The sequence below is a fragment of the Melozone crissalis genome, unplaced genomic scaffold, assembly GCF_028551555.1.
Source record: "Melozone crissalis strain CALT ecotype California unplaced genomic scaffold, PUWL_Pcris_2 ptg000002l_1, whole genome shotgun sequence".
Taxonomy (NCBI): domain Eukaryota; kingdom Metazoa; phylum Chordata; class Aves; order Passeriformes; family Passerellidae; genus Melozone; species Melozone crissalis.
The window spans coordinates 19,364,125-19,390,450 of NW_026535780.1; the positions used below are offsets into that span (position 1 = coordinate 19,364,125).

The following is a 26,326-nucleotide window of genomic DNA, read 5'->3' on the forward strand; positions in this document are numbered from 1 at the left end:
CGTCCATGGAGAACTTTTCATTTAATGGACTGCTAGTTGATGCAGGCAATGGTTGGACAGAGGTCATGGACAGTTCATTGGATTATGAACTCTGCCAAAAAAAAATAAAAGCAACTGAAACACTGGAAAAGAGGGACATAACTTATATGACATGTAAAGGTTCAACAAACAGACAGTGCTTTCATAGACATATAATTTCTCTCATATGTACAAACCCTGTACATATGTCGTGTTCCCTTCAAGAACGTGAGACTGACCACAATTCATAAACCATCCTTTTTTTCATCCTACAAATACAAGCAATGGTTATTTAGATTATGGCTTCTTTACAATATGACAGGACAGACATTTAAAACCACATGTCTAAGTCATCCATTTTTACTTAAAGGCACCTTTACACCGGAGTGTAGCACGCTAGGGAGTTTGTACTGAAGAAAGGGACGTGATTCTAAAGGTGAAGGATTATTGTACATATTTAGGAGTTCATTAGATCACAATTATCAATCTGATAACACTGTTACAGCTCTTTTGTTGCACCAACCCCTGAAAATGCTTTTCAGATGGGGGATTAGTGGCACAATAGATGACAATGACTCTTAACTCTGTAGCTGATTCCTGTCTGTGACTGCATATGCACACTGAAGGCTACCTCCTTCATTCAAGGGTTCCCAAAATCCTTACCTGCAAGAAGAAAAGTATGCCCTTACATTTGTATTACAAATTTCCAATTAAATATTAGCAGGGAAAATCTAACTGCTCAAAAGATTTTAATCTCACCTACCAAGTGCCCAAAATCTCTAGCACATTAATATGTATGCTGTGCCTGTGGGCATAACTCTACAAACTGGACCATAAGCCTTCAGCATGAAAGGAAATGAAACCCTAGTTAATTTTCAGCTCTCCTTCTCTCCTCCTGCAACCACAAGTATCTTTCTTGGACCAGCTTCTGCCCACAACAATAAACGGCAATAGTCACATGCTACACTCATTTCTGCTGGAAGCCCTTATTAATTATGTTGCCTCCCTCTACTACTTTCACCCAGTGATTTTAAGTTCTACCAGTACAACTATTAATACCACTATGTTATAAACTCAAGTACTGAGATTCTAGTCATAAGAGTAATATTCTTCAGTTATCATTCAAACAAGAAGTCATACTTTAATTCTTCACACACACATTAAAAAAACCTAACCAAAACAAAACCAAAATAAAGAAACAGACAAACCCCAAAACAACCAAACACCTATTGAAGCCCTTTGCCCATGTAAACATACAGTATCTTTCAGCTATAGGGAGGAGCTTTACATCCTAATGGAACATATCCATCTATGGACCCAATCCTGAACGCTGCCTGTGACCTCAACAAACAGCAGCTATAAAGGACCAAGGACTATAAGCGACCCTATCCCAACACTTTAAAATTGAACACCAGACTTTTAAACATCTAAGAAAATCACTTGGATAATAAGAATGGAAGCATTGATAGCTGCCATTACTGTTTTAATGGGCCAGAAACAAACACTAGCTTGGTTTGAATCCAGGAGACAAAGAAAAACAATGCTGCCAAGCACACTTAAAATGATAAACTTAATATGCCAAGCATGATGATTATATAAATGAGAACTATGAAATAAATACCATTTTCAAAAGCATAACTGTTGCATAGAACAAAATGCACCTCAAATAATTTGCTCCTTAGAAGATTTGATTTCTGAAAATAAGAGGTCAAGAAAGAAAGAGTCAAATAGAAGAAAAAAGATGCAAATTCAGAAGAAAAAGGGTTAATGTTTTGTTTCAGTCAGTGTTATACCAATGCCAGAATTACAAGGGAAAGACTAAAAAGAGCCAATTTTTTTTCTTTATTATTATTCTTTAAAAGAAAAAATCATGCCTATCTGTCACAGGGTTGTCCGGGCTGGAAGAACCGGCAGGAACCTCAAATTCCTGACCAAACCCTCTTCCACACAATGCCTCCTGAATGGAAGGAACCGAGGCCCGGCAGAGATAGCCCCCTGTCAGGAACCAGCCCTGACGTTTGCGGACAGACGGGGCTGGCCTCGCAGGATGTCAGAGCAGCAAACTGCTGATCGAGATACTGGGTTTTCACACACTCCCAGCCTGGATGTTTTGCTCTTCAGGTAATTAAACAAGGAAACGGGGCTGATGTGTACGAGTCTGACCCCTGCGCCGCGGCTCCGCGGTTCTGCACATCAGCTTCCGCACCAGCCGCGCCAAGCACGGGCAGAGCTGCTCCTGCCGCTCCTGCCGCTCCCGGCACCGGCTCTGAAACAAATCCTCCTGCAAATACCTGCTGCTGTTCCCTCCCTCCCCCACCCCCAGTTTACGAAGGGCTACGTTATTTCCTGTGTTCCACACATCTTGATTTCTCATAAAAAAAAAAGAAGGAAAAAAATGAAATAAATGGGTACTCGGGTGAAGCTGTTCTTCAGCCAGCCATTCAAAATATTAAATTACTAGGGGGAGGGGATGAACAGACAGAAAGATGAGACAAGGGATTCCCAAATTAATGTTTAGTTTAAGGTCATTACTCAAAAAGATCCTGAAACATATTGCCAATTTTTCCAGCCAACAGCCAGACATTCACTTATTTAGGAATAAAATTATTCTGATTTAAGCATTATTGAAGAGTCTTTGTCTTACAAGTGCATATAAATCATAGACCTAAGCATTAGAAAAACAGACCAGTGTTTTCTCTTTTTCCCCAAATTTCAGAAATGGGAAAGGGCAGGTGTTACCACCTATGCTTGGCAGAAAACCCTACACAAGGCTGCTCTGTGACTGACCTAGTTTCTACGCTCTTTAAAGGCTATTTAAACAAAAATTATTTTTAAAAAGGTAACACATTCCTACTTCTTTCTGAAAAATCCACAGAATAGAATATTGGCTGAAAAGAGAAGAGCCGAGAAGAAAGAGGAGTACAAAAGCATGCCTGCTTGTCTGTGTTCAACACAAAGAACATTAAATGAAAACAACTGGCATGCTGCCAAATTCCTATACAGGCAAAGAGATTCAAATAAATTGATTTCACGCATCACACTGACCTGGGATCAGTGAGCAGTGGTACAATACACTTGCTGCTCCATGTGGGGCAAAGCCCATTAATGTTATCAGAGACACATTACATTGAGGGGGAGCAGGGAGAGGGGGCACAGAGAGAGAACCCAAACTCTGAATTCAGGGGGGAAAAATCACTTGAAAAAGGAACTTGAACTGGAGCACTTGGTTTCAGTTTACTAATAAATATATCATATTGCAAGAGCTTGTCCTCTGCTCACCTCAAAGGTTTCAAAGACTGTATTTTCAAATTAAAATAAATACTAATGTCAAATACACACATTCCCCTTACATTCTACTTTTAACACAGTTGTTCTCAAACTCACTTATTCTCTGTAAATTTCCTCCCTTCCCCATCCGCCAGCGTTTTATATAGATTATGGGTTATTTTCTTTGCACTTCAAAAGCTGGATTCTTGCCCAGGACACTCTCACTGGCTCAGAAAGCAACTGGAGAAATCGGCCCTGCTCTCAGCTGGCCCAAATCAACCTGACCTAGAGAGAAAAATGCTTTATTTGCAAGGTAGCAGCAAGCAGGGCACCAGTGTCCTTTGCAGGTCACCCATACATGGTCCCACATACCAGGGAGCTGTCTTCAAAGCAGTACTTTGAATTTCACTTTCTTACTAATGTGAAGTAACCCATGTTTGCTGTGGAGCCTCTCCTTGTCATCCTGGCTTTGTTTTTCATTAAGCTCTCTCACACTCCAATCAAGAGCAATGCCAGCAAGCCACAGGTGTGCACCACATGAACAGATGAAATTCTGATTGGAAGTACAATTCACTGTCTGTAATACAGTTGCATACTCTTTTGCATCAGTGGTATGTTTGAAGGGGACTTTTTTATTTTCACTGTACTCCTTAAGATACATTGGTAAGCAAACAATTGTTTTGAAGATAAAAAAGGAAGCTAAGAGAAGATGACTTTGCAATAGCAAAACAAAGATGAGGATGCTTGAAAGGTCACATCAGCAGAAGTAGTCATTGCTACAAGAGGCCATTGCTTCAAGGAGGCAATAAACTCAAAACACCTTTTTTTTTTGCCTCTTACACCAATTTAGGCTCTAAATAGCAAGGCAAATCTTGGGCACAGCAAAGTCCATACTAAGTTAAGCTCAGTGTTGGCTTCATCTCTAATTATTTAAAACTGAAATTTAAAACAAAAAATAATCATTGAAAATGTGGAACTTCTTAACCATTTAAGACTAAAATTTTTGAGCATGTCACAAATACATCCAGATGTAGGCATCTTACCCAGTCACCTCAATTCAAGTAAATGACAAAATGGGAATGGCCAAAGAACTGTTAACCCCCACTGATCACTCTCTAAGAGCTACAAAGCAGTTTTGAATTCTTCATTACCAAGGTGAAAACTATACAGTATTGTTAACTCTGTAAGAGGTGTCACAGAGAGATGTGTTTATTTAGGTATAAGGCTACAACTGATAAAACTGCACAGGGAAGGGAATCATGCAGTATACAGCAGCTTCACCATGGCAGAGATGTGCCTGCACCCAGACAATACAGAGAGCACAACCTGCACAACAGTGAACAGGAAGGATAAGGTGCTGTTCCCTTCTTTTTATGAATACTTCAGCAACCATCACATCAGTTGGACTTTATAGAGATGAAGTGAATTTTAGTCATATTAACTCCCTTTCTTTAAATTAATGGTATTAGAAAATAAGCCTTTCTCCCAAGTTGTAGGAAATTTCCATTATCTTGCACATGCTCTGACAGCAATAAACCACAATAAACTTCCCATTAGTACGCCAGCACTGCATGCTTCAGGCATGACATCTTTACTTTTACATTTATTTATTTTTAAAATCCTTTATGAAGACCCATATGGCAAAAGAAACCAACCAACAGCCACCTGTACAGGGTACATTTGCACTTTGAAAAATAAGACTGTAGATAGTGAAAAGGAAAAATTAGTCAGAAGCTATACACTGCTAAATAAGCAAAATCAAAACATAAGAAGAAACCCTGCTAAGATTATTCATTCTCTGCCAGTGCTGCCTGAGTACATGAAGGTCCCACAAAAGCATTTATTTGTTTTAAAATGAGATAGGAACTCAAGTTAGAATGCAACTTCATTTTTATTAGGATTTAATCTTTTAAAAGTATGTTCACACTGGTGCACAAAACCTCAGGCCTAGCCCTTTGCTACAAGGTGTTGTGCAGAGGCTCCCACTGGCTCTTTCAGCTGTTCTCCATCTCTCCACACCCCACAGGCAGAGCAGCATGGGCCATGGTACCTCAGGTGGGAAAACAAGTAATATGATCAAGGCTGAGCTACATTTAAAACTATCCAGGGCAAAGCCAAGAGTACTCAGACACCATTCATCTTATTTTGGTACCAGACTCTATCAAAGTTATGTCAGGCGATATGGTCCAACACTGAGAAAGAAAATTATCCAAGTGTTGGAAAGCACTTAAAATCAGTTTAGCAGTTGCTTGCCATCCAGACACACACCATTTTAGAAGAAAAAATGTAGTTACAGTAAAGACAGGAACGACTGCCATAGCTTATCTAGAAATTTTGTCCAGCAATAGCAGATTTACTTTTATAGCACGGTAAAAATCTTTGCGCACAAGAAGCAGAAATATCCATTTTCATTATCATCTCAATCAAATTTATCAGAGATTCCCAGTTTGATGCAATGAGTTTACCAGAGGATTCCACTAAATTACAAACAACCATTTTGCCAATGTGATTACAACTATCTCTTAACCTGGTTGCAAATACTATTCCAATTCACAGCTCAGAAAACTGAAAGTCACTATTTCCACAACCCAGCCAAGTACTATTGACATGACACATAAAGAGTAACTGTGTCATTAAAAACACAAAAATAACACCAAAGTTTAAAATTTCACGTAGATTTTCTGAAAGTCAGGACTGATGTATTTTATGAACATTGCAATACAAGTAAGAAAAGTACACTTTTCTTACTTGTATTAAACAAGGACCGCAACTTCATTGATTTAGGCAGACTCTTTGGAGCTAAAGGGAAAGATTTCTTTTTTAATTACAGTTTACAAGGCAAGGTACAGTCATTATATACACACGAATAACTTCTAAAAGGTATTCACATTATAAAATCAAATATTTTTCTGTTCCTTACCTTGACAAAATTCAAAGTTCCCTTTTTTCCGGCAGTCACCTATCACTAAACTCAGTGCTCTCCAAGTGTTTCTTTTGACAGATATCATTCTCCACCAATCGCTCTGCTAATTTCCTCTTTCCTTTTCTGACTGGGACAGATATTATGTTCACCAGCCCAGAGATCAATCTTTTCTATTGACAACAACAAATGAAAAAAAAAACAAAAAAAGCATATATCACAGCCAGTTTGAAGCACCACACCCCTTCATTTACATGATAATAGTAGTCTTAAATAAAAAGGGAAGGCAGAAACATTATTCTATAACAAGCAACCACATTTTCTTTGCTGAAATAAGGTAGTACTTTAAAACTGTATTAATTCTTCAACAAAGGTAGTTTCATAATTTGCTCAGTTAAAACAGCTGGCATATAGAAGGCAACAAATTAAGGGCAGCCTATATTCTACCCATTAGTTAATTCTCTAAAATGCTTAGGTTTAAATACATTCACATAATATAAAATATTTAATACTTTACCTGGTTCAACAGAAGCTCTAGAGAACCATTTATTAAATCAAAATGTTTACTAAAAATAGAGATCTTCCAATTTACACATCACCAATACTAAATTGGATTTGTAAGTTGTAACAGCAAACACATTTAAAGAAAGGCAGATCAAAAAGCTACTGATATATTTACAAATCATCTTCCCACTTTTGAAAAGGCAATTTCCCTCCCATTCCAACACCTAAAAAACCTGTTTATTTGGTTACACAAATACTCTGACATTTGTATAAGTCTGTATCACAGTGTTGTCAGTTTTTCCAAGGCATTAATATGCTTTTCAGGGGTTCATAATTATGTCAAGACAGAAAGTTTTTTCAGAGCCAAGCACACACAGTTACGTACATGCTTCAATCTGCAATGACTGTTCAAGTACTTCGGGACATCAAGTTAAGCATGCACAAGGATCCAGCCACAGCTCATGCATCTAACCCAGAATCCAGCCCCAACCCTCTCCTGCACTAGATCTTTCTGCAAAAAAACTTCATTGCCCAAGGGCATTTGCAAAAGAGCACATTTGTGTTTGTGCTTGAAACTGCAATCTTTCCCACAAACAAGCACCCTTCTCAAATCAAAACAAACCTTCCCAAGTTAAAGTTAAGGTTACAGAACAAAGGAATTCACCAAAGTCCTTTCTTTCTTTCCAGCAGTCGTGGTCGTACATTTCCCCACAGTCCTGAGAGAAGCCAAAATTCCAGATTTCAGTGAAAACAAGTGGTAAGGGCTGCAGGACTCTACCCAGAATCTGGCAACTGTGGAGCTCTCAAAGTGACACAACTGCCTCTGGCATTTGGAAAATAACCTCCAAAATGTGGTTAGGACTCCACAACTTGGGTACAATAACTGCTTTAATAAAATTTTTTTTATTTTGTATGTAATTCTCTAGTTGTCACAATGTTCTTACATAGGCAATGAATTTACCTTTCAGTTGTGCCCCTAGCATGAATTGTGTACTTTTCAATTGCCCAGACTTTTGCGTAACACTTTAAATTTCCATAAACGCATACAGCATTCTCTGAATTGTTGGTATTGTTTGATCTGATTTTTATGATCATAAACCCATAAATCCTACCAAAACTGAAAAATTCTCCACTGACCAAGTGGCCCTATTAATTTCACTGAGATAATTTAAACATTAAGTTTTCTACTAAGTGACAACAGCACAATCTGGCTGAAATACTGTCTTATAGTGGAATACATAATATTTTGGATTCAGAATTACACATTTGTAAAGATATAGTCATGTTTTGCTAACCTATTTTAATTTGGTCACTAGAAACAATTATGGTCAAATATGTTAAACTATGTAATATATAAAAATTCTATATTTCTGCTGAATAGCATACTCATTTTCCATAGCTGGTAAAAGATTTTAAACATCTTACTGCAAAAAAGTTATTATTAAAAAAAAAATCTGTCATCCACTTTACAATGAAGACATCACTTCAATTTGCTACTCTTCCTTTGTTTCAGGCCCGTGTTCATTTTTTCTATTTACCACATTTTCCAAAGTGATGGATGCATTTTCCTATACCCATTCTACACTAATCTCCTTCTTTAAATGTATTTTTGCTTCCTGAATTGTAAACTGATGCTGTTGTTCGAATGTACATGTAAAACTGTCTAATGTCTGAACTTCAGTGAAAGCAGAATGCCTCAAACAATTTGTAATCTTACATGAGTGTTATAAAAAAGGATCAACATGTTGTATTACCATGGAAATTTTGAAAAACATACTTTCCCAAACAAATATTACTTTTTCTCAATGGTATGAAGTAATGAAAACCACATGTGTAAATCTGCGATCCGTGCAGTAGTTCAAGCTGCAGCTAATAGAAAATACAGAGAGTGAACTCTGCCATATAAAGGATTCTTGTTACAGAAATATAATGTGAAAACCAGATGCAGACAGAAAACCTTAATCACAGATGGGAATGTAATCACTGGCATACAGAACACTTTTTTGATCAATCTCAACCATATGAGAAATGTATTTATTTTCTAAGGAATGCAATAACTCTAGAGAGTCTTCTATTTGAATTCAGTTAACCTCATATTCACAGTGCTTTTATCTTATATGTGTAGAGAAGGGGGATATCCCCACCCGAGCCAAGACTTTTAGAAGAGCCATTGGCCCTGGCAAATCATGGTTGCATCAGCTTATCTTTCAAGGAATTAATAGGATGTAAAGACTACAAATATCAGGATCAGCCACAAATGAAATGAACCATCATTGTACTCCCTAGTTACTGCCAGAAATCCCTTCATCACCTAAGCACTTCCCCAAGTTCTCCCTTTAATATGCGGATCTTCCAAAATATAATGCTAAGAGCAAACACAGTGTCGCACTCAAGTTCTGTGAATCCGAACTGGAGTCCTACAGCAAAGAATCTCTCTCTCTCTTTAAAAGCTGAAGAATCATCAGTCCAAAAAACAAGTTTACCTGGGGCTTCCTCCTGACTGCTGGAAGTCCCTCCACCCACACAGCCCCCGGGGGTTAGCAGGAAACAAAGGAGCACAGCGCAGGGCAGCTATCCAGCCACATCAAGTGTCTAAACTCTCTTTTACCAACTCTACCAATGCAAGACCAAAGTAACTCCTGTCAGTTTTCACTGCTGGTGACATTACTATTACAGTAGTAGTAAATGCATCATGTAAAATAGGGACTGACACCTCACAGTGCAATACATATTAAAAAAAAAAAAAAGAACCACAAGCAAAACCAAAAACCCTAACTTCTACTCAGAAATAAAACTTAAGAGAGAAAAGGTATTCAGAGATTTTATTTCCTGGCAGCCCCCAATCCCTGCTGCACCCACCTCCTGATGCACCCGAGAATCCACAGCACTGCCTGACTGTCACAGTTCACAACTGAGCTTATTAAGGTAACCTAAAGTTGGTATAAATTTATTTTAATAGCATAATTAAGTAACACAAACCACAATGATTTGGTAGCTGTTACACCGAGGTAGAGAAGGGATGACAGAAACCCTTTGACAGGCACAGGGTAAGCAGATTCTCCCTCTCTTACAGTCTCCAAGGCCATTTGCCATCATTTCATTTTTGATGCCTGCACTAAGAGGACCCAGTCACTTCAGTACCCTACCACAGGGCTTACAGAAATAGCACATCACAGGTGTCCATCATACTAACTCTGCTGAAGTTCCTGTAAAGATGCTTTCTTAATTTAATGCCTGTAATGCTAGGTGAATTTTGAAGTCTGCTACTAGTTTTTTTCCTCCCATGTTAACAACTCATTTGATAAAAAACTTTGATTTGACCACTGCAACAAAACAGTTTTTAAAGCATCTTGTCTCTTCTGAGACTTAACTTTAAATTTCTGAGACTGCAGCACTAATAGATATCGCAGAAGTCAACATTTAACACTTAAGTAATATGGGATGGATATGCTTGTCTTATTTCTAAACAAGCATGCCTAGATTAATAATAAACTTTGGCCAGATACATATTTTCATTTGCATGTTTTTCATATAGCCTCATCATCATGTGTGTGTAGTGCTAAAAATGGACTGAAATCTTCCAGCTGAAAACAGTTCCACGTGACAAAACAGAGAGGGATCCTGAAAACTCCTGCTTCATGTCATGTGCGAGTGTGTGTGCCTGTGTCTTTTTTTTTTTACTCTCATCTAATTTCATCTGCGAGAGACTGTCCCTAGAGGACAAGACAAGAGAGAACCAATTATATCCAGCAGTTGGTTTCTCCAAAATGAAGGCATCTGTTCCATGCCAACGACTTCCACACGGAAGAAAAACAGAACTTTGAAGGCATCTGCGTTCATGGTTGACAGTTGCAGATCTTAGGGTCTACTGTAATTGCCCAGCTGCAAACATGATTTGGTTGCTGCTGTTGTCAGCTGATCTCCTTGCACTGAAAAGAAGGGAGCTTAAATAGCAAATAGCTGGATAAAAATCAGATATTCTTCCACAATACTGACACCTTTTCTCTTCTGAAGGAGGTATTTTTCCTGGTACAATAGGTTTGATGGAAGTAAATTGCAAAATGGTTCTTAAACCAACATTTTACAAAATATTCTACTTTAAAATGCTATTCTTTAAATAATGTACCAGTCCAAGCACAATGTGTTCATTATCTGCCAGCATTTCAGGCTGGTATTTTCTAAGAGTGATTCAGAAACCGGTGTGATTCATCGACCACATAATCCTGCAGCCCACCTTATTTAGTCAAGTAGTCTCGGTAATATCAAGAGTACACCTGAGCAGAAGCTCAGTTTTCACCCCAAATGCATATGGCAAATAAATAACTAGTATATTTACTACTTAACTCACATTGCTTCCAACATGAGTGAATAATTTCCAAAAGACACTTTAAAGAAACATTACTGGTAATTCAAAATCTGGCTTACAGCACTGGGTGTGCACTCACATTTGCAGTGAGATACTCAGCAATGCTGTGCACCTTCACTGCTAAAAAAAATCAAGCAAGTTGTTAACAAGAAGCTCATATAAAGTAGCAAGACCTGAACTGATTTTCCAAAGCACAGGACTGAGTGCCATTTAGAGATCCATGGCTACTCATGGTGCAGTTGCAACAAAGACAATTAAAACTGGCCTAAGCAGAAAATACACTGACATTCTCTATCCTCGACTCACCCGATAAAAGTGAATCAGTTTCCAGAAATATTTCATGCACCTCTTGAGTTTTTGTAGTTTGCTTACCTAGGACTTTTTATTAATATCTTAAAAGAAGGAAAACAGTGTATGATACGGAAATACATTTTTTAATAGAATTCTTTGTTATTTCACTGGATTCCAGCTGCAATCCCAAACATACTCGGCAGCAACAGCATTCTGCCCTCCCAGCCAGGTAGCCACTCAGCTTAAAAAGGACAGTAAGGATTCCCAGACAGTCTCCCTTGCTTGGCACATACCTCAAATTATTATGAATGCCTGAAGCAGTGAACCTGGGGGGACACAGTAGGCCTGACACTTCCTGACCACTTCTAAATTCCCTCCAGGAAGGACAAGAGTTGGGACTGAGGACAATTAACCCAGCCACCTGTTTCCTGTGACCTCCTATGGGGCAGACATGGCTACTGATGACTTACTCTGGCAATGTTACTGAGGTCCTGCCTATCCGTCTCTTCCCAGGGAAGCCATGGAATAATAAAAACAATAGTGGCCAATAATAGCTCTGTAAGAGATAGTGAAATTTGGGCCTGGACTTAAAAACAAGTGAACAGACAAACAAACAAACAAAAAAGGAAATTAACATCAGAAGCTCCCCAGGTGAAGAGGTGGGACCAATCAACCCCAGAATGTGGAAGGAAAATTACACGTTGATCCCCCCCTTCTAAGTACTGTAGCTGGTATTTACTGTAGCTGTGACCTTCTCTGGATGTCTGGGGTGGGCAGCTGGCCTGAACACAATTTAAAACAGATCTTGGGATACACAAGTTGAGAATCCTGGCCCAATGGACCCAATAAGGATCTGCAAGCATTATTATGGAAGGAATAGGCTTTTTTCTGTCCTTTATATGGCAGTCTTGTCAGGTAAGTCAGTGATTTACAATTCAAAAAGAATGCCCTTGGCTTTACACTGAGACCTGATCTAGTCCATTTTATTAGGGAGAGATCTAGATCTAAGTCTGAGAACCAATCTAAAAAAGTATTGTCAAGATCACAGATGTGAGATAGGAACACAGAAATCCTGAAGGTCCAGTTCCTCAAACTGGCATTTTAACAAAAGAAACACTGTCTTCAGTGAGAACTAGGTATGGGAGTACCACGGAACATCTGAGCTCCAGGATTTCATTCAACGTTTACAAGCTCTGCTGATCCATGGAGTTGTATTAATTTATCATGGTGCACATGAAATGGGTACAACATTCAGAAACTACCTTGGGCTATTCAGTTCAGTAGGTTGGTTTCCTTGTCCACCTGTAGCATGCTTTAATACAGGTTGCAGCCTGCTTTTCCAGCATTAAGTGGTTTGCCATCAAGCTTTAAAATAATAAATAGTAGAGTCATGAAACAGGTTTTGCTTAATGGTTCCTGGAACCCAGTGACTTCACTCACTAAAACACTTCCTATAACATTACTCCTAAATACTTTTAGCAATGTCACCATTAAAATAAAATAAAAAATCATCCTGGCAGTGGCATCCATTGACAGCACACCCATAGGTGCCATTATTCCCACATTTGTTGGCAGCTTTTTCTGGCACCATTATGCTTTAATGGCTCTGGCAACAAACCCCACCTGGATTTCACTGGAAGTGCTCCTTTGGAGCACTCTTCCCAAATATCCTTTGCAGCATTTTATCTCCTCTGTTGCACCCTAATCATTCCATTTTCTGGCAACAGCCTCACCCTCTCGCTGTCAAAGCCTGAGCTGGTCCTGGGGAGTTCTCTTCCTGAACTTATCTAATGCATGTGTGATTCAATGTTAGGATGCATTTTCCAAGAGGATTTCAGGACAACATCTCAGCTGCTCAGGATGGTCACATCCCAGCTTTAAAATTATTTTTACTACATCCCAGTAGCACAACGTGACCAAACCAATGGGACAGTAAAGCACAGGCACAAAACCCTATAATCTGGTGCTTCATCAGAGTTTGTTAAACCTTGTGACTGCCAGAAAGCACATACAGCCTTAGTCAACATGCCACACAACCTGTCATGGTAACATTCAGAACTAACATTCTGATACTGCCATTACCAAAGTAAAAGAAGAAAACCAGAAAGGTATTTCGAAAAAAAAACAATTGTGGGGCAAAAGTGGTGATTTTGGGGGGGGCTGAATTGTTGTTCCTTCCCAAGGTATTTAAAATGACACCTGGGCCACAACCAAAAGGGGGACTTGTGGAGTCATCAGAAATCAAAAAATGTAGACAGCAGATCTTCAAACAAACGAAAAAAGCTGGCAATGCCTACTACTTATGCAAACTGCATATTAACATCCAACATGGCAGACACACATAACCCCCCTAGAGCTCCAAAAGTAACTACAGCCTGGTACCATTTGTAATGGTCATACAACCACCGCCTCAGATGCTTGTCTGAATTCCTGGGTTTTACTCTCTGTAGCAACTTGGCTCTCCATAAATGATACCTATTTTATTACACACCAGTGCCTGCCACCGTGTGCATATTAATTCCACTCCACTAGGTGGAGTCTTCTGTCTTTCCAGACTGCAACCTAATTTCCAAAAGAACCTATTATCTATCCTCCACGAACCTTGCACATTTACGTTACTATAAGAGCCAGAGTATACCTGTCTTGATAAACATAAAAATTAATCAAATGCCTTCCAAAATGATTAAAGAAATCATGAGCTATCCCATGAGGATCTCAAATCAACATGTTACAATATGGGATCAGGCAGGAATATTGTTGCTGCACAGTTTTGTACAACACAATTGTACTTTTCCAAGAAATAATACTGAGTATAAAAGATATTCCTTAAATAAGTCAACACATGCCCAAAAACTACAAATAAACAAACCCAAGTTTCAGAACTTCTATTAAATTCTTTTTGTGTATTCTGAAATACTTTGGAGGATCTAGGATGCCCTCCTTTTCCAGGCATCCCAAAATGTGTTACAGAAAACAAGAGGGAACATTAAAGTATTCACATTTCTATTCACAACCAGTGGAGTTAAAAATGGCAACTATTCAACAGGAACAGCAAAAGTGTATGCAGTATTTCTGGCAAAGATTAAGAAAACAGAACACTCCCATGAATGTGTTCAGAACATTTAGATAAGAAAATCTGGACATGCAGCTATAATCTTTCTTTTGGGGTGGGGCTCCACCCCAACCCCTGTGCAAAGCACCAGAAAATCCCAGGACCAAAGTAAAAAGCTCCTTGGTTCCAGAACTGCTCAGGTAGGCAGTCTCTGCTGTCACACGCCGTGCCAGGCGTTTGCTCGGCAGTGTCTGCGAGCAGGAAGCCCCTGGCAGGCACGGAGCAGGAACGCCAGGCTCCCCGCGGCTCTCACATCCCCGGGTCAGCCGAGGTACGGCCTCCTCAGCGCCCCTCCTGCTGCTGGCAGATATCACCAGCTATTTAAGGCTACAGACATTTTGCCCCAATCGGCCATGTTTTCTGTAATATTTACTTCTCGTACATATGTCTATAACTATGTATACATCCCACAGAAGGTGAGGTTTAACAGGGTTAGCTTTGTTGGGGAAAAGAAGGTTTGGAGGAAAGGAAACAACTTTCATGTTGAGAAGATTTGAATCTAGTGACTGTCACGGGATGTAAACACTCTTCTGGGGAGGGAGGCTTTTTGTTATGTTTCAGGAGAGCACAGAGTTTTTGATAAAATCTGTATAAATAATTATCCCTCTGTCATTCAACATAAATTTATGCACATGTGTGCACACAGTTATGCTGGGAAATACAAACTATAAAGTAGACATGCCACAGACTTCTAGACAACCTACCACAAGCATGGATCTCACACAGAATCCATTCTATATTTAAATTTCAGTTTATTGAATTTTAATTATTTCTGATCTGTAGATCACTTTGAGGAAAATCCCCCAAGGCCAAAAGTGTACAAATCCAATTGCAAAACCAAACAGAAGCATCAGCAAGGCCTTTTCCCATGCAGATACCTACCAAAAAAATTAGTTCCTGACTACTAGATTAGATTAGAATTCAACAGCTAAAGCCCATTCTAATATTAAAACCAGGTAATTCGCTATGTTGAAATAAAGCAATAAAAGCTCTCATTCTATTCTGCACGTTTACTCATGTTATGTACACAGGGTTCCATAGATGTAACAGTGAATTATCCCTTCCTCATTTAGATCCTTATTTATAAAATTAACAAACACATGTATTTTCCATTAGGTTATTGTTGGGGTTTTTTGTTGGTGTTTTTTTGGTTTTTTGGGGTTTTTTTTAACTAAAAAACAACAGTGTTATGTTCTCCAGAGATGCTTATGACAGAAAATGTATGCTCTACTAATACTATGCTTTCCAAGTCATAGAATTCACTTGGACTAGCAGCTCTACAACCATGATTATTTTTGTCTATATGCATTCAAATAGACTCCATCATTTCAATTACCATGGAAAAAGTTACACCACAATCCCCATTAACTAAAATATCCTTGATGAGCCCAAACTTAAGATCTGACGGTATATCAAGAATGAAACAAGCCAAAGAATATTGTGTCGTATACTGAACATCCTTTACATTGCTCAAGGCCCTCAGTAGTAAGTAAAGCTGTATTGCTGCTAAGGGGCATGTCATTTTAAGATACAAAGTGACATGCAAAACATGTCATTTTAAGATACAATCACAGTTTATTAACAAAATTATTTTAAAAGTACGAGTTAAATCCTTTTACCAACATAGTGACATTCAGCTATCCAGTGTCATTTTTCCAGTTCAAATAGATATGGTCCTAATTGCATAATGCCATTTTATCTGCTCAAGATAAAAGTGCCGATAAACAAAAATGCACATTAGGCAGGAGATTTTTCAGAATAGATTTTTTTTTTCAAATAACCCACTTGCATTAACAAAAGATTGCAATGGCTTCCAAATTATAGGGTGTTATTTTTAGTGGAAGTAGTTCAATATTCATATTGGAGCAGATGTAGCAGTTTAACAAAACAGCTCTTCAAATCCTGCACAAATTGAAAACAGGAAAACTGATTGCATTTTCTCTTATCACTTTCCTTTTCTGAATTGACACTTTTGGCCTTCTGAAAATTTACACATGGCTTTCATCTCAACAGCACCTGCTGATCAAACAGAAACCTAACATTTTCAGGAAAATGGTATAAAGGACTAGTGTTCTTTTTACCATCTTAAAGGGCATCGGCAGTCCACTTGATGGCAACAATTGCTGAGTAGATGGCACACAAAATACATTTTATATTTTCAGTCTACTTACTTTTAAAAATTAGTTAAATCGTAACAGCTCTTCTGTATTTGCTCTTTGTCTGCTTTAAATTAATTTCAGTCTCTATCTCTGCATTACCCTGATGGGTTTCATTCTACAGTCAGCTAGATTTTAAAGATGATGTGAAAGCCTCTGAAATAATAAACACACTGCATGCTCTGCAGACAGGGGTCTTCTTTATAAAGGCATTTACATGCAATCATATAAACTGATATATACAATTATGCATTCATGTGCACATATTGCACAGACATTTCTTTTTATGGTGCTTATAGCAAGGAAAAAAAGTGTGTGTGAGTATATATATAGATATACATATATGCATGTATGTTTCATTCCGCTATAGTCTCACTGCATTGAATTCTCTGAGCACTGACTGTCGTTTGAACATGTTGAGGGGAGAGAAATTCAAAGGGCATTTATTTATTTCAAAGTTGTTCTTTGTTTCCTTTGCAGTCTTCAGACTAGGAGAATGTCTAGCAGATGCTCTAGAACTTGAGCATCAAGACTGGGTTGAGATGCTACCATTGGTGAACATGGCGAGCATGCAAACAGCACAACCAGAAATCCTTGGGCTCCTGCAAAAGTTAAAGGTATCAAGTCATGTATATAAAAAATGACACATAAGTACCTTGTTATCCCATCTGCTTCTGTGCCTGTAAACTCTGAAGCGCAGCAGCAGGTAACAAGGACCATCTTCCTTTGTACATAATTCTAGGTGTAATTAAAGATACTCCTGAAATCTGCTATGTGTCAGCTTCTTAACGGATAGAGCCCTCACCCCCCTGAAGTACTCTGCTGCCATCCATTACCATTCTGCTTCAGTGATAAGGTAACCTGAAGGCAGAGATGACATACAGTAATATATGTGCCACTCCAGACAGTTGGTTCATGAATTTCAGTGTTTCATCATGCTCACTGAGGCAATCGCAAACCTGAAATGTCAATATGTTCAGTCAATGGAAGTAAAATAATGGGGCTCTATTGTCTTACCCTATCGATCTGCTGCTGTCAACAAGAATACATGCCCCCCTGGCTTTAAACAAATTTTAATTAGGCTTTTAGTTACCAGATCATATCTATATATCTATCTGTGCAAACACTTGACAAAGTGAAACGGCAGTATAAATATTTCAAACTTTTAAATATAAAGGTAATTGTTTAATGTTGCTTTAAGGTATGACCATTGATAAAGTCGTTCGCTAAAGCAGCGTGCATGCACACACTGAGCGTGCAATTCATTTTAATCTGGAAGAGAACTTAAAAACCATCACCAGAAGTCCATCTGAAACAACAAAAAAGAAAGAGCACAGAAGCCACTTTTCCTGAAGCCCGGTGTCATCCTCTGCGGGGATTCTGGAAGTTAGGAGCCTTCACTGAAACCACCCCAGGAGTGAGCGGTGGGTGCCCGGGCGTGACAGGCCGGGGCTGTCACATCCCCTCGGCCCCGCTGCCACCCCAGGCCGGGGCTCCTTCACCCCGTCCCGCCAGTCACCCAGACACGAAACACTCTGCTCCTCTGGGCTGTGTTTAAAGTCGTGTCCCCTAGTCACCACCCTCCTTCTGCGGCCACCTCCTCCCTCCCTGCGGCCAGCCCGGGAGGCGAGCCCCTCTCCGCTCCCCTCGGAGCTGCCCGGGGGCGGGGGGAGGCAGCACAACAAAAGGCAGATCCCGTCTCCCCGCCGGCTAATCTCTGCCCGTAAATCCCCCGCCCGCTCCGGGGGGAGATAATAAGTGGTTATATCTTCACTCCTCCCCGCGCCTATCGACTTGTGCAGCACCGAGGGAGCCGGAGCGGGCCGGGCCGGGCCGGGCGCTGTGAGGCGGCGAGGGGTGTCCCCCCCGCCCGCCTCTCCGCCTCTCCCGCCCGCGGGTGGAGATTTTACCTTCCGGCGGCGGGAGGGACGAGGAGGCGCCGGCGCGGCCCGAGCTTTGTGCGCCTCACGCGCCTCGCGGCTTATCTGCGGCGCAGGGACGGAGCATCGCGGCTCCGCGGCCCCGCCGGCGCTGGGGGGGCGGCACGGCGGCTTGCATCGGGGCGATTACGGTATCAGGGCGGCCCAGATGGCGGCCGGAGGATGTGCGAGGCAGCGGGGCCGGGAGCGGGGCTGGAGCCGGCCCGGGGTCCCCGGGGAGGCCGCGCCCGGCACGAGGAGAGGCGCCACCTCCGCGCCGCCCACCGGGGGAGAAGGCGGCGGTGCCCAGGTCTGCGTGTGCCTGCCCTCTGGCCGGCGTCCGGCCCGGGAAGTTGCCCAGCACCTCTCCGGGATAAGGACCCTTCCAGGAGCGGCGCAGCGCTGGCTCACCAAGGCTCCTCTGCCAGAGGTCGCCGCTACCCCCACCAAGGCGATCGTCCCTGTAACTGCCTCCAGCCCGGCTCTCCTTTCACAGGCCACAGCTACTGCTGCAGCCTGGCTCCCCCCTCACAGACCATGCCTACATCCCGCACGGAGCAGGGCTGCCGCTGGCCCAGCACAGTCACAGAGTGTACCTGCTCCCAGTTTGGCCAAGCCCCTACCTAATCCAGCCTGCTCATTGTCACGGTTGGCATAAGGGCCTGAACACAGCACTGCTGCTACAAAGTGGTGGCATCATTCACCAGGGGATGAGCGATAAGGAGAAGTAGATCCCTGTGCTTTACAACTCAGGTACTGTGAAAACTGAGGGACTGTTTTGTCCGGGTTCATCAAAGAGCACAGGGTTAGCGAGAGGCATGGAAAGGGGAGAGAGACAGCAAAGCAGCCTGGCCTGCCTACCAGAAGCACAGCCAGCCAGCAGAATAGCTGTGCCAGCACCAGGCACTCTATGTGCTCGGGTTTTAAAATTTCTAAAATGTTTCTCCCTGGGAATCAACACTTATTTGTTAGGAAACGCATCTCCATTGCATGTCGGCCAAGGAGTAACTGCGAAGGAGGGAGGAGGACAATGACAGCACACTGAAGTGACACTGGCATTGTTCAGTGCAAAACTCCTTCCAAAATCACTCGTTCAAGATAGCAGTTTATTCCACAAGAAAAGGAATAAAGGGAATTTGACACATAATACAAAGTGAAAACCAGAACCTAGATGGGGGAAGGGCATGTATGTGAAAATCATGTCACTGCAATGAATGTCAGATAAAAAAGGGGTCTGTCACAAATCCTCCACTAATCCAATAATGTGAAAACCTCTTGGTATCACTGAGACATAGCATAAGAGCTTTTTTTATTATTTTTCATAAACCACTCTATATGTTTAGCCTTGGAAAGACCTATCGCAAAACCAGGACCTTGATTTTTCAGTGAAGGCAAACTGATTTTCACATGTCAAATTTACTATGCATTCCTCAGCCAGTATTTTTACCCTGAAGAAGAGCCACTTCTCCCTCAACTTCCTCCAGTTGTCAGTTGCGTGACAACCATATTTAGAGGTAATGAGACAGGTCATATTACAAAAGTTAGTCAACTTGTTTGAAACCTTAGCTTCTAAACTCAATGGCATGTTCTACGCATTTCTAAAGAAAAGTGACTTATTAATTAATTCAACCTGCAAGGTAATACAGATTTCTTTCTGCATATGTTATTTCAAACTATTACACACAAATGAGAGACTGCTCTTTTTTGGTATTTCTGTTACAGAGCTTTTTTTTGAAATACATACATATCACGCCATGATTTAGGAACTAATTTAGGATCTGCCAGATTCTCATGTGCAGAGAACCATGTGCATCTTATGTCTATGTTGACCATACTTTTATTGCTCAAATCACAAAATTCTAAAAAAAAAACCGAATCCAGGGTCCTTCCTAATGTAAGCAGTTTGCTATGAAAACACATTTAAAAATAAAACAATGTGTATTAATAAAATAAATACAATCGGAATACAAATGTGTAACAGAAGTGACGTTCCATAAGCACAGCTGTCTCAAAGTCCAAGCTGCAGGCTAGAAATCTTAATTTCAACTGACTCTCTTGTAATAATGGGTTACCTTCCTCTAAAGTGGAAAGTCCATCTGCCCCAGGCAGATAAGTTTTGAAGCATTAAAATAGATAAAAATCTAACATTTTCTTTCTTGCATTGAATATGTGAATTCTAGTGTGTTATAATGTGAGAATTCCAACATATGACTATTATGGCATAATATCTCATAGCTCAGCTTGTCATTACCTCACTTGTAATTCTTATGTTAATTATGTTCATAATTACTATAAACAGATGTGGTAGAAATTCATGTGACCTTTTACTTCAGAATGCATTTCTCACTCTTTCCACTTTTTTTAAATAATGTAGGTTATACCAGCGGAAACTATTTCTGACACACTCTGCATATATGTGTGTACATATTTAACATGAAACCATTTCTGCCTCATATTTCAGGCAAAGGACCACCTACATGCCAGTACATTGACATGAAAGTGATGATAACTGAAAAGTCTACCCTGAAACATACCCCTAAATAACTGTGCCTACAGTGAACCTTTTTGATTAAGCCTAGCTAGAGACATCACTGAAGCCTAGGACTTAAATGGAGCAGTGCATTTTTATTCAGGACCTTTGTTAATGCAGCAGTATCCTGCTTTACAACTACAAGTATATAACAGCCATACAGCAATTTATTTTACTCACAGACAAACCATCACCGTCTGTACACAAAACACATTTACAATAAAATCACCATGGATTTCATTAAGAGAAAGGCTACTCGAATTTCATTTCTTTGGACCTAATCTATAATTAGTGTGGACAGACAGGTGCAAACCCTTCTCCTCTACAGATGGCTACTGGAAATGGTGCAAAATAGCTCCTTCTGTTTAAACAACACACAGATAACCTGCTCTGCTCTTATCACTTACAATTACCTCCATTATACTGAACTAATGTTTACTTTAATAAAACGTCCACTGTTGTCTAAACGTTATTTGGAAACTTTCATATCAATGGCAGAAAAAAATGAAGATGGAAGTCAGTGTCTTGCAGATGAAAATTTGGAGGGGGGGAAATAAAAAAAAGCTTTTAAAGAACAGGATAGAACAGACTTTGATTTTATGTCTGCTGTTCATTTTTCTTTTTCCACAAAACCACACAGTCTGCTACTTCCTGATGTATGTATGTTCCTCTGCTACCATATATTAAACTAATAAAGTTTATAGTACGAATAGGATAACTGCATTTTAAAAGCAGGTCTTTAAAAAGGAACATCTATACGGGAAATCAAGACCCATGGCCCTAAAAGTTCAGTTTTTAAACCAACTGTTTTAGATCTCTGATGTGAAACATCATGAAGACAATGTAACCTGGAAGCCAATATTTTAAAGATTTACATTCTCATTACTTATACTAAATTCAGTGTCAACTTTTTAAATGTTATAGGTTGTTTTAAAGGCTGTATGAAAAAGAGCAGGCTGCTACTAACTACATGGATCAAGGTTTTTTTATGTAGATTAAAACAATTCCTTTTCACATTTCTTTAGCCAAGCCATGAGAAATGGCCCCTTCAGAACACCAAATTCATGTTTCATTTCAGCTATTAAGTCTTCTTGATCTCTGCATGACAACTTAAGTTTCTACAGAACAAAGAACAAGACCTTCTCCTCCACCCCTCAATCTAAAAAGTCTGAAGCTCCTGCAATAACAACATACTGATATCCTTATTCAATTAGCTAAAGATTTAACAGTAATGGACTGTGGCAAGTGGATTTGAAAGTTGAAAATTACAATTGCAAGCCCTTTCTCCCATCATCCCCAATGCAAACACTGCAGATGCCTATTTCACCCAAAGCGTCTGGCAGTGAGGAGTTTGCAGTCTGCACAGTACCTTAGTGAGGCGAGCTTCACATTCAACGCCTGTCGTCTGAAGTTCGTTTCAGAGAAGTGAGAAACAGGATTTGACAGGGAAGAATGTCCTGAACTGACTATCCACTGACCAGCACTCCAGGTGGAGCTATTTTTCTCCCCCATTATTCCAAAAACAATACTCCCAGTATAAAACTCCATGTGCACACAGGCATACATAGTGTTAAGCGTACACAGATGAGAGATACCGTGTGATGTTTCACTGGTCCATTATTTAGTCATGAAACAAGTTAATGTTAAGGTGGTCAAAAATGGTAGAAGGCAGTGTTTTACTTAAAAAGATTTTGGAAACTATTTAAAAGCTCAAAGCCTTTGAAGAAAAACAACTTGTGCAGCAGTTGCCAGGAAGCAGTGACCTAACACTGCTGTCTGCATTCCATTACAAACAGAATGGTTCTTGTCTCCCTGCAGCATGCTCATGGCTCAAGAACCCAGCCGCTCACCCTTCTGCAAGCACAGGACAGAAAGAAGTCCTGCTATCATCTCTTGTACCCCTTGCCTGGCTCCAGCTTGCCAGAGGCATGAATGGATTCAAGACTCTCTTGGATTTTTGGTGGAGTTTGGTGTTTTCTTGCACTGATACACGATTGAGCTTCTCATGACAGCAAAGGAAAATTACTCATTAATTGAAAATAGTAGCAATTTTACTGGAGGTTCAGGTATGGTGAAACTGACCTTAAGAAAGTTATCAATTATCAAACATAGTTATTGTAAGTTCCTAATTGAAAACCTTTACAGCAAATCTGCAGTGAATCTCGCACCTAGCAAAGCCTTTGCCAATTTCATATTTTCACAGACTGTACAGTTATGAATGAGCCATACTTATGTCTTTTCCTATTATCTCCCTATTGAAGGGGAGCCACAGAAACACCTAGTGCTAAAACCAGAATGCATAAACAAGATAGAGTAACTTTTTTTACCATTCAGCTGAGCTGAAGGAAATTCCCTGATCATATTGAATTTCCTAAGGAAATAAGCCCAGAATAAACTGAATGAGGTTTTCAGACTTCCCATGGAAAGGTCAAGCATCAGCTTTAACAACCATTAGAAACCAGTTTCAATCCTCTCTGCTATCCAGATTCACTAAGCCGTTAACAGAAAAGCTGAACAGAAAACCTGGACAATAGAATTCAGCTCTAAAAACATCTTTCACATCTTGCCTGAAACTGCAGTTAACAAAGTTGCGTATTTAAACTTTCCATTGCATCTGTCAGGATGCAGAAACTGAGACGGAAATGTGAGGCTTCAAGGGTGTAGTTAAATAAATTATACTCACCCTTAGCCCTAACATATTGTGTTTACAAATACAATAATTATGTTTCTAGTTACATGTCAATGGAAGATATTTTCTAAGTCCTTCAAAAAGCATGCAAGCATTACTGTAAGTAGGAAATAAGTCAAAACAGATTAGTAGACCAAAAATGGGGAAGGGAAAAAAAATCCTGCTTTGGTCAGCAACTCGGACCACCATCAGGGGATAAATCAATTTGCAGCAGCTGTGGACAGCCATTTAAGTCTGGGGCCTGAACAGATTAATTAGGAGAAGCGATGTTAAAAGTTAAAGGGGTCAGCGTTACATTAAGCACAGGAGTACTTGCTGGAGCAAACGCTTGGCTGTACATACCAAGACTCACAAGACATTCTTCTAGTTAGCCAGGGCTACGCCAGTAGCCAAGCGTTTGGCACTTGCTGCTTTCCCAGAGACAGCGGGCAGTTCCTGCGGGCTGATTTAAGAGGCACGTACCCGTTCTTGGCCAGCCCTTGCCGCGCCGTGCCCTCACCGCGCTCAGCGTTGCCCGCACAGGCGGGCGCGCAGCCGTGCACAGCGCACCTTGGGGCCGCCCTGGCAAGCGAAGGCAGGCGCTTCCCGCCCGCCTGCGATTGTCAGTGGAAAACTTGGGCAGCTCTTTCGGTCAGGCTTGCTGCCGCGGACTCAGCAGATCGCAGCCCGCTCCCGAGCTGTCTGCGGGGCGGGAGCTGCCGGCTCCCGGGCGTCACGGCCGGGCGGCTGCGAGAGACGGATCCTGTCCGTGCCGTGATTTAGGGCACGGCAGAGGCAGGAGGGGGTGGCGGGCAGAGCCTGCTATGGATCGGAAGATGGAGGGCTGCTTCCCCAAAGAAACCCGAGCGGCTCCGAGGCATCTGTTCCCAGAGCGGCGATGCCGGAGAGCCCCGGCTGCGGTCGGGCAGGGCGGTCCCGCCGCGCCCGGCTCCGGCTGCAACCTGGGGGGCAGGAGGGGGAGGCTGCTTCGACTCCCCGTACCCTCCTTTAAACTTATCAGTGAACTGAAGGAAGCAACATTTTAGCTCCTGGTTGGAGCAAGAACGATTTAAGAGCTGCGTCCGATTAGTTACTTTCGGTTTCTCTCTAATATCTAGGGGAGCGGAGTACAAGAACGACAGCTAGTTCGCTATAAATTAACTCTGAAACGGAGTCACGAGTGATCCTGCTAGGGTGGCAAAATCCTTCCCTGCACTAAACCAAATTTCTCAACTTTGGCACTAACAAAAGGACTCGAACTCCGCAGAAGTCAAAGGCTTGTCTAAATGGCCAGGAATATGTTTTTCATCCTTCCAATCTCCCTTATCAATGGTCTGTTGCAAATGTATGGAATCGAACCCTTCAGCACAGCCAGAGGAGATGACACAGTTACATTGTAAGGCAGTTTTGGAAATGCAATCCCTAACGTTATCCTGTCGTTTTAGGGAACAAGCTATTTGCATGGCCGTGGTACAGCTAAAGGAGACGTGCACCGCCTAAAATATTTCTTTCAAAATGGTCCGAAAAGATGTTCTCAGTGCTGCACAAATCTATGATTGCAGTGAAACAACAAGCGAAACAAAACAATCCCTTCAGAAATATTACAGCTACTCCAACTCACATTGGCCAGCGCTAGAGCCTGGAGAGAGAGGAGGCAGGAAAGAAAAAGGCATGTCCTAAACGCAGACAGAAATCTGACGCTTTGTTATAATATATGCCAGGGAGGGTTATTTTCTGCCGAAACTGGGTTATTTGGTTTCTGAGCTTTTGAGCGGTATCCGGGGTGCTAGTTTGTAAGCCGGGGACAGAGCGTGTAAGGCTGCATGCAGCGCTAACCTGGCCCGGCACAGCAGCAGCCCCGGTCCGCCTGGGTTAGTTACAGCCACGGGAGCCCCTCAGAGCCCGGGGAGCCCTGCGGGAGAGGAGAAAGGGAAAGAAAAGGGGCTCGGGCTCCCCCCGCCCCGGCGCGCCCTGCCCAGCCCTGCCCGCGCCCGTACTCACACTGCAGAGGACCGGAGATGCCCACCATTCGCCACGGGCTGCGAGCTGCAAATAAAAGTTCCCGTCCTGCTCGGGGGAGAGACGGCAGCCCAGGCTGCTGGAGGGGCGAGGGGGTGGGAAAGGGGAGAGCAGCGCCGCGCGGCTTCCCTTCCCAGTCCAGATGATCCACGTCCACAAAAGTCAAAACGAGCTGAGGAGAAACTCCAGCTGCTCTTCCCCCCCCACCACCCTCTCTCGCTCTTTTTTTTTTTTTTTTTTTTAAAGGAGGATCAGCTCGAGAGAGACTACTGGTTCCACGGGAAAGGACAAGAACCAAAAATAAAGCAAAGTCTCCAAGTCGAGATAGTTAATGCCCAGGTCCTTCTCCTTGCTGCTGCTGCTGCTGCTGCCGCCGCCGCCTCAGACAAACGTGATGTGGAGCGCAGGGAGCGGCCGCTGTCAGTGGCGGGGTCTCTGCCTGTCCCCGAGCAGCCGACGCATAGCTGAGCCCGCGGCGAGCCCGAGCCGAGCCGGGGTGCGGTGCCGAGCCGAGCCGAGCCGAGCCGAGCCGAGCCCGCCCGAGGCTGCGCCGCCG

General features: G+C 41.6%; 1 protein-coding gene across 2 annotated transcripts in view; it reads right to left on the reverse strand.

Annotated features, from left to right (window-relative positions):
• RUNX1T1 (RUNX1 partner transcriptional co-repressor 1) overlaps positions 1 to 25,967 on the reverse strand; it is a 114,897-nt gene extending 88,930 nt beyond the window's left edge. The window contains exons 1-2 of one of the 2 annotated variants that reach the window (XM_054277347.1): positions 25,753 to 25,967; positions 6,206 to 6,378 (exon numbers count right to left, since the gene is read on the reverse strand). In XM_054277347.1, the coding sequence (XP_054133322.1) occupies positions 6,206 to 6,293 (88 nt within the window). In that variant the 5' untranslated portion in view covers positions 6,294 to 6,378; positions 25,753 to 25,967. The remainder of the gene's footprint in view (positions 1 to 6,205; positions 6,379 to 25,752) is intronic. The other variant, XM_054277431.1, reaches the window with a different exon arrangement.
• Between the last annotated feature and the right edge of the window lie 359 nt (positions 25,968 to 26,326).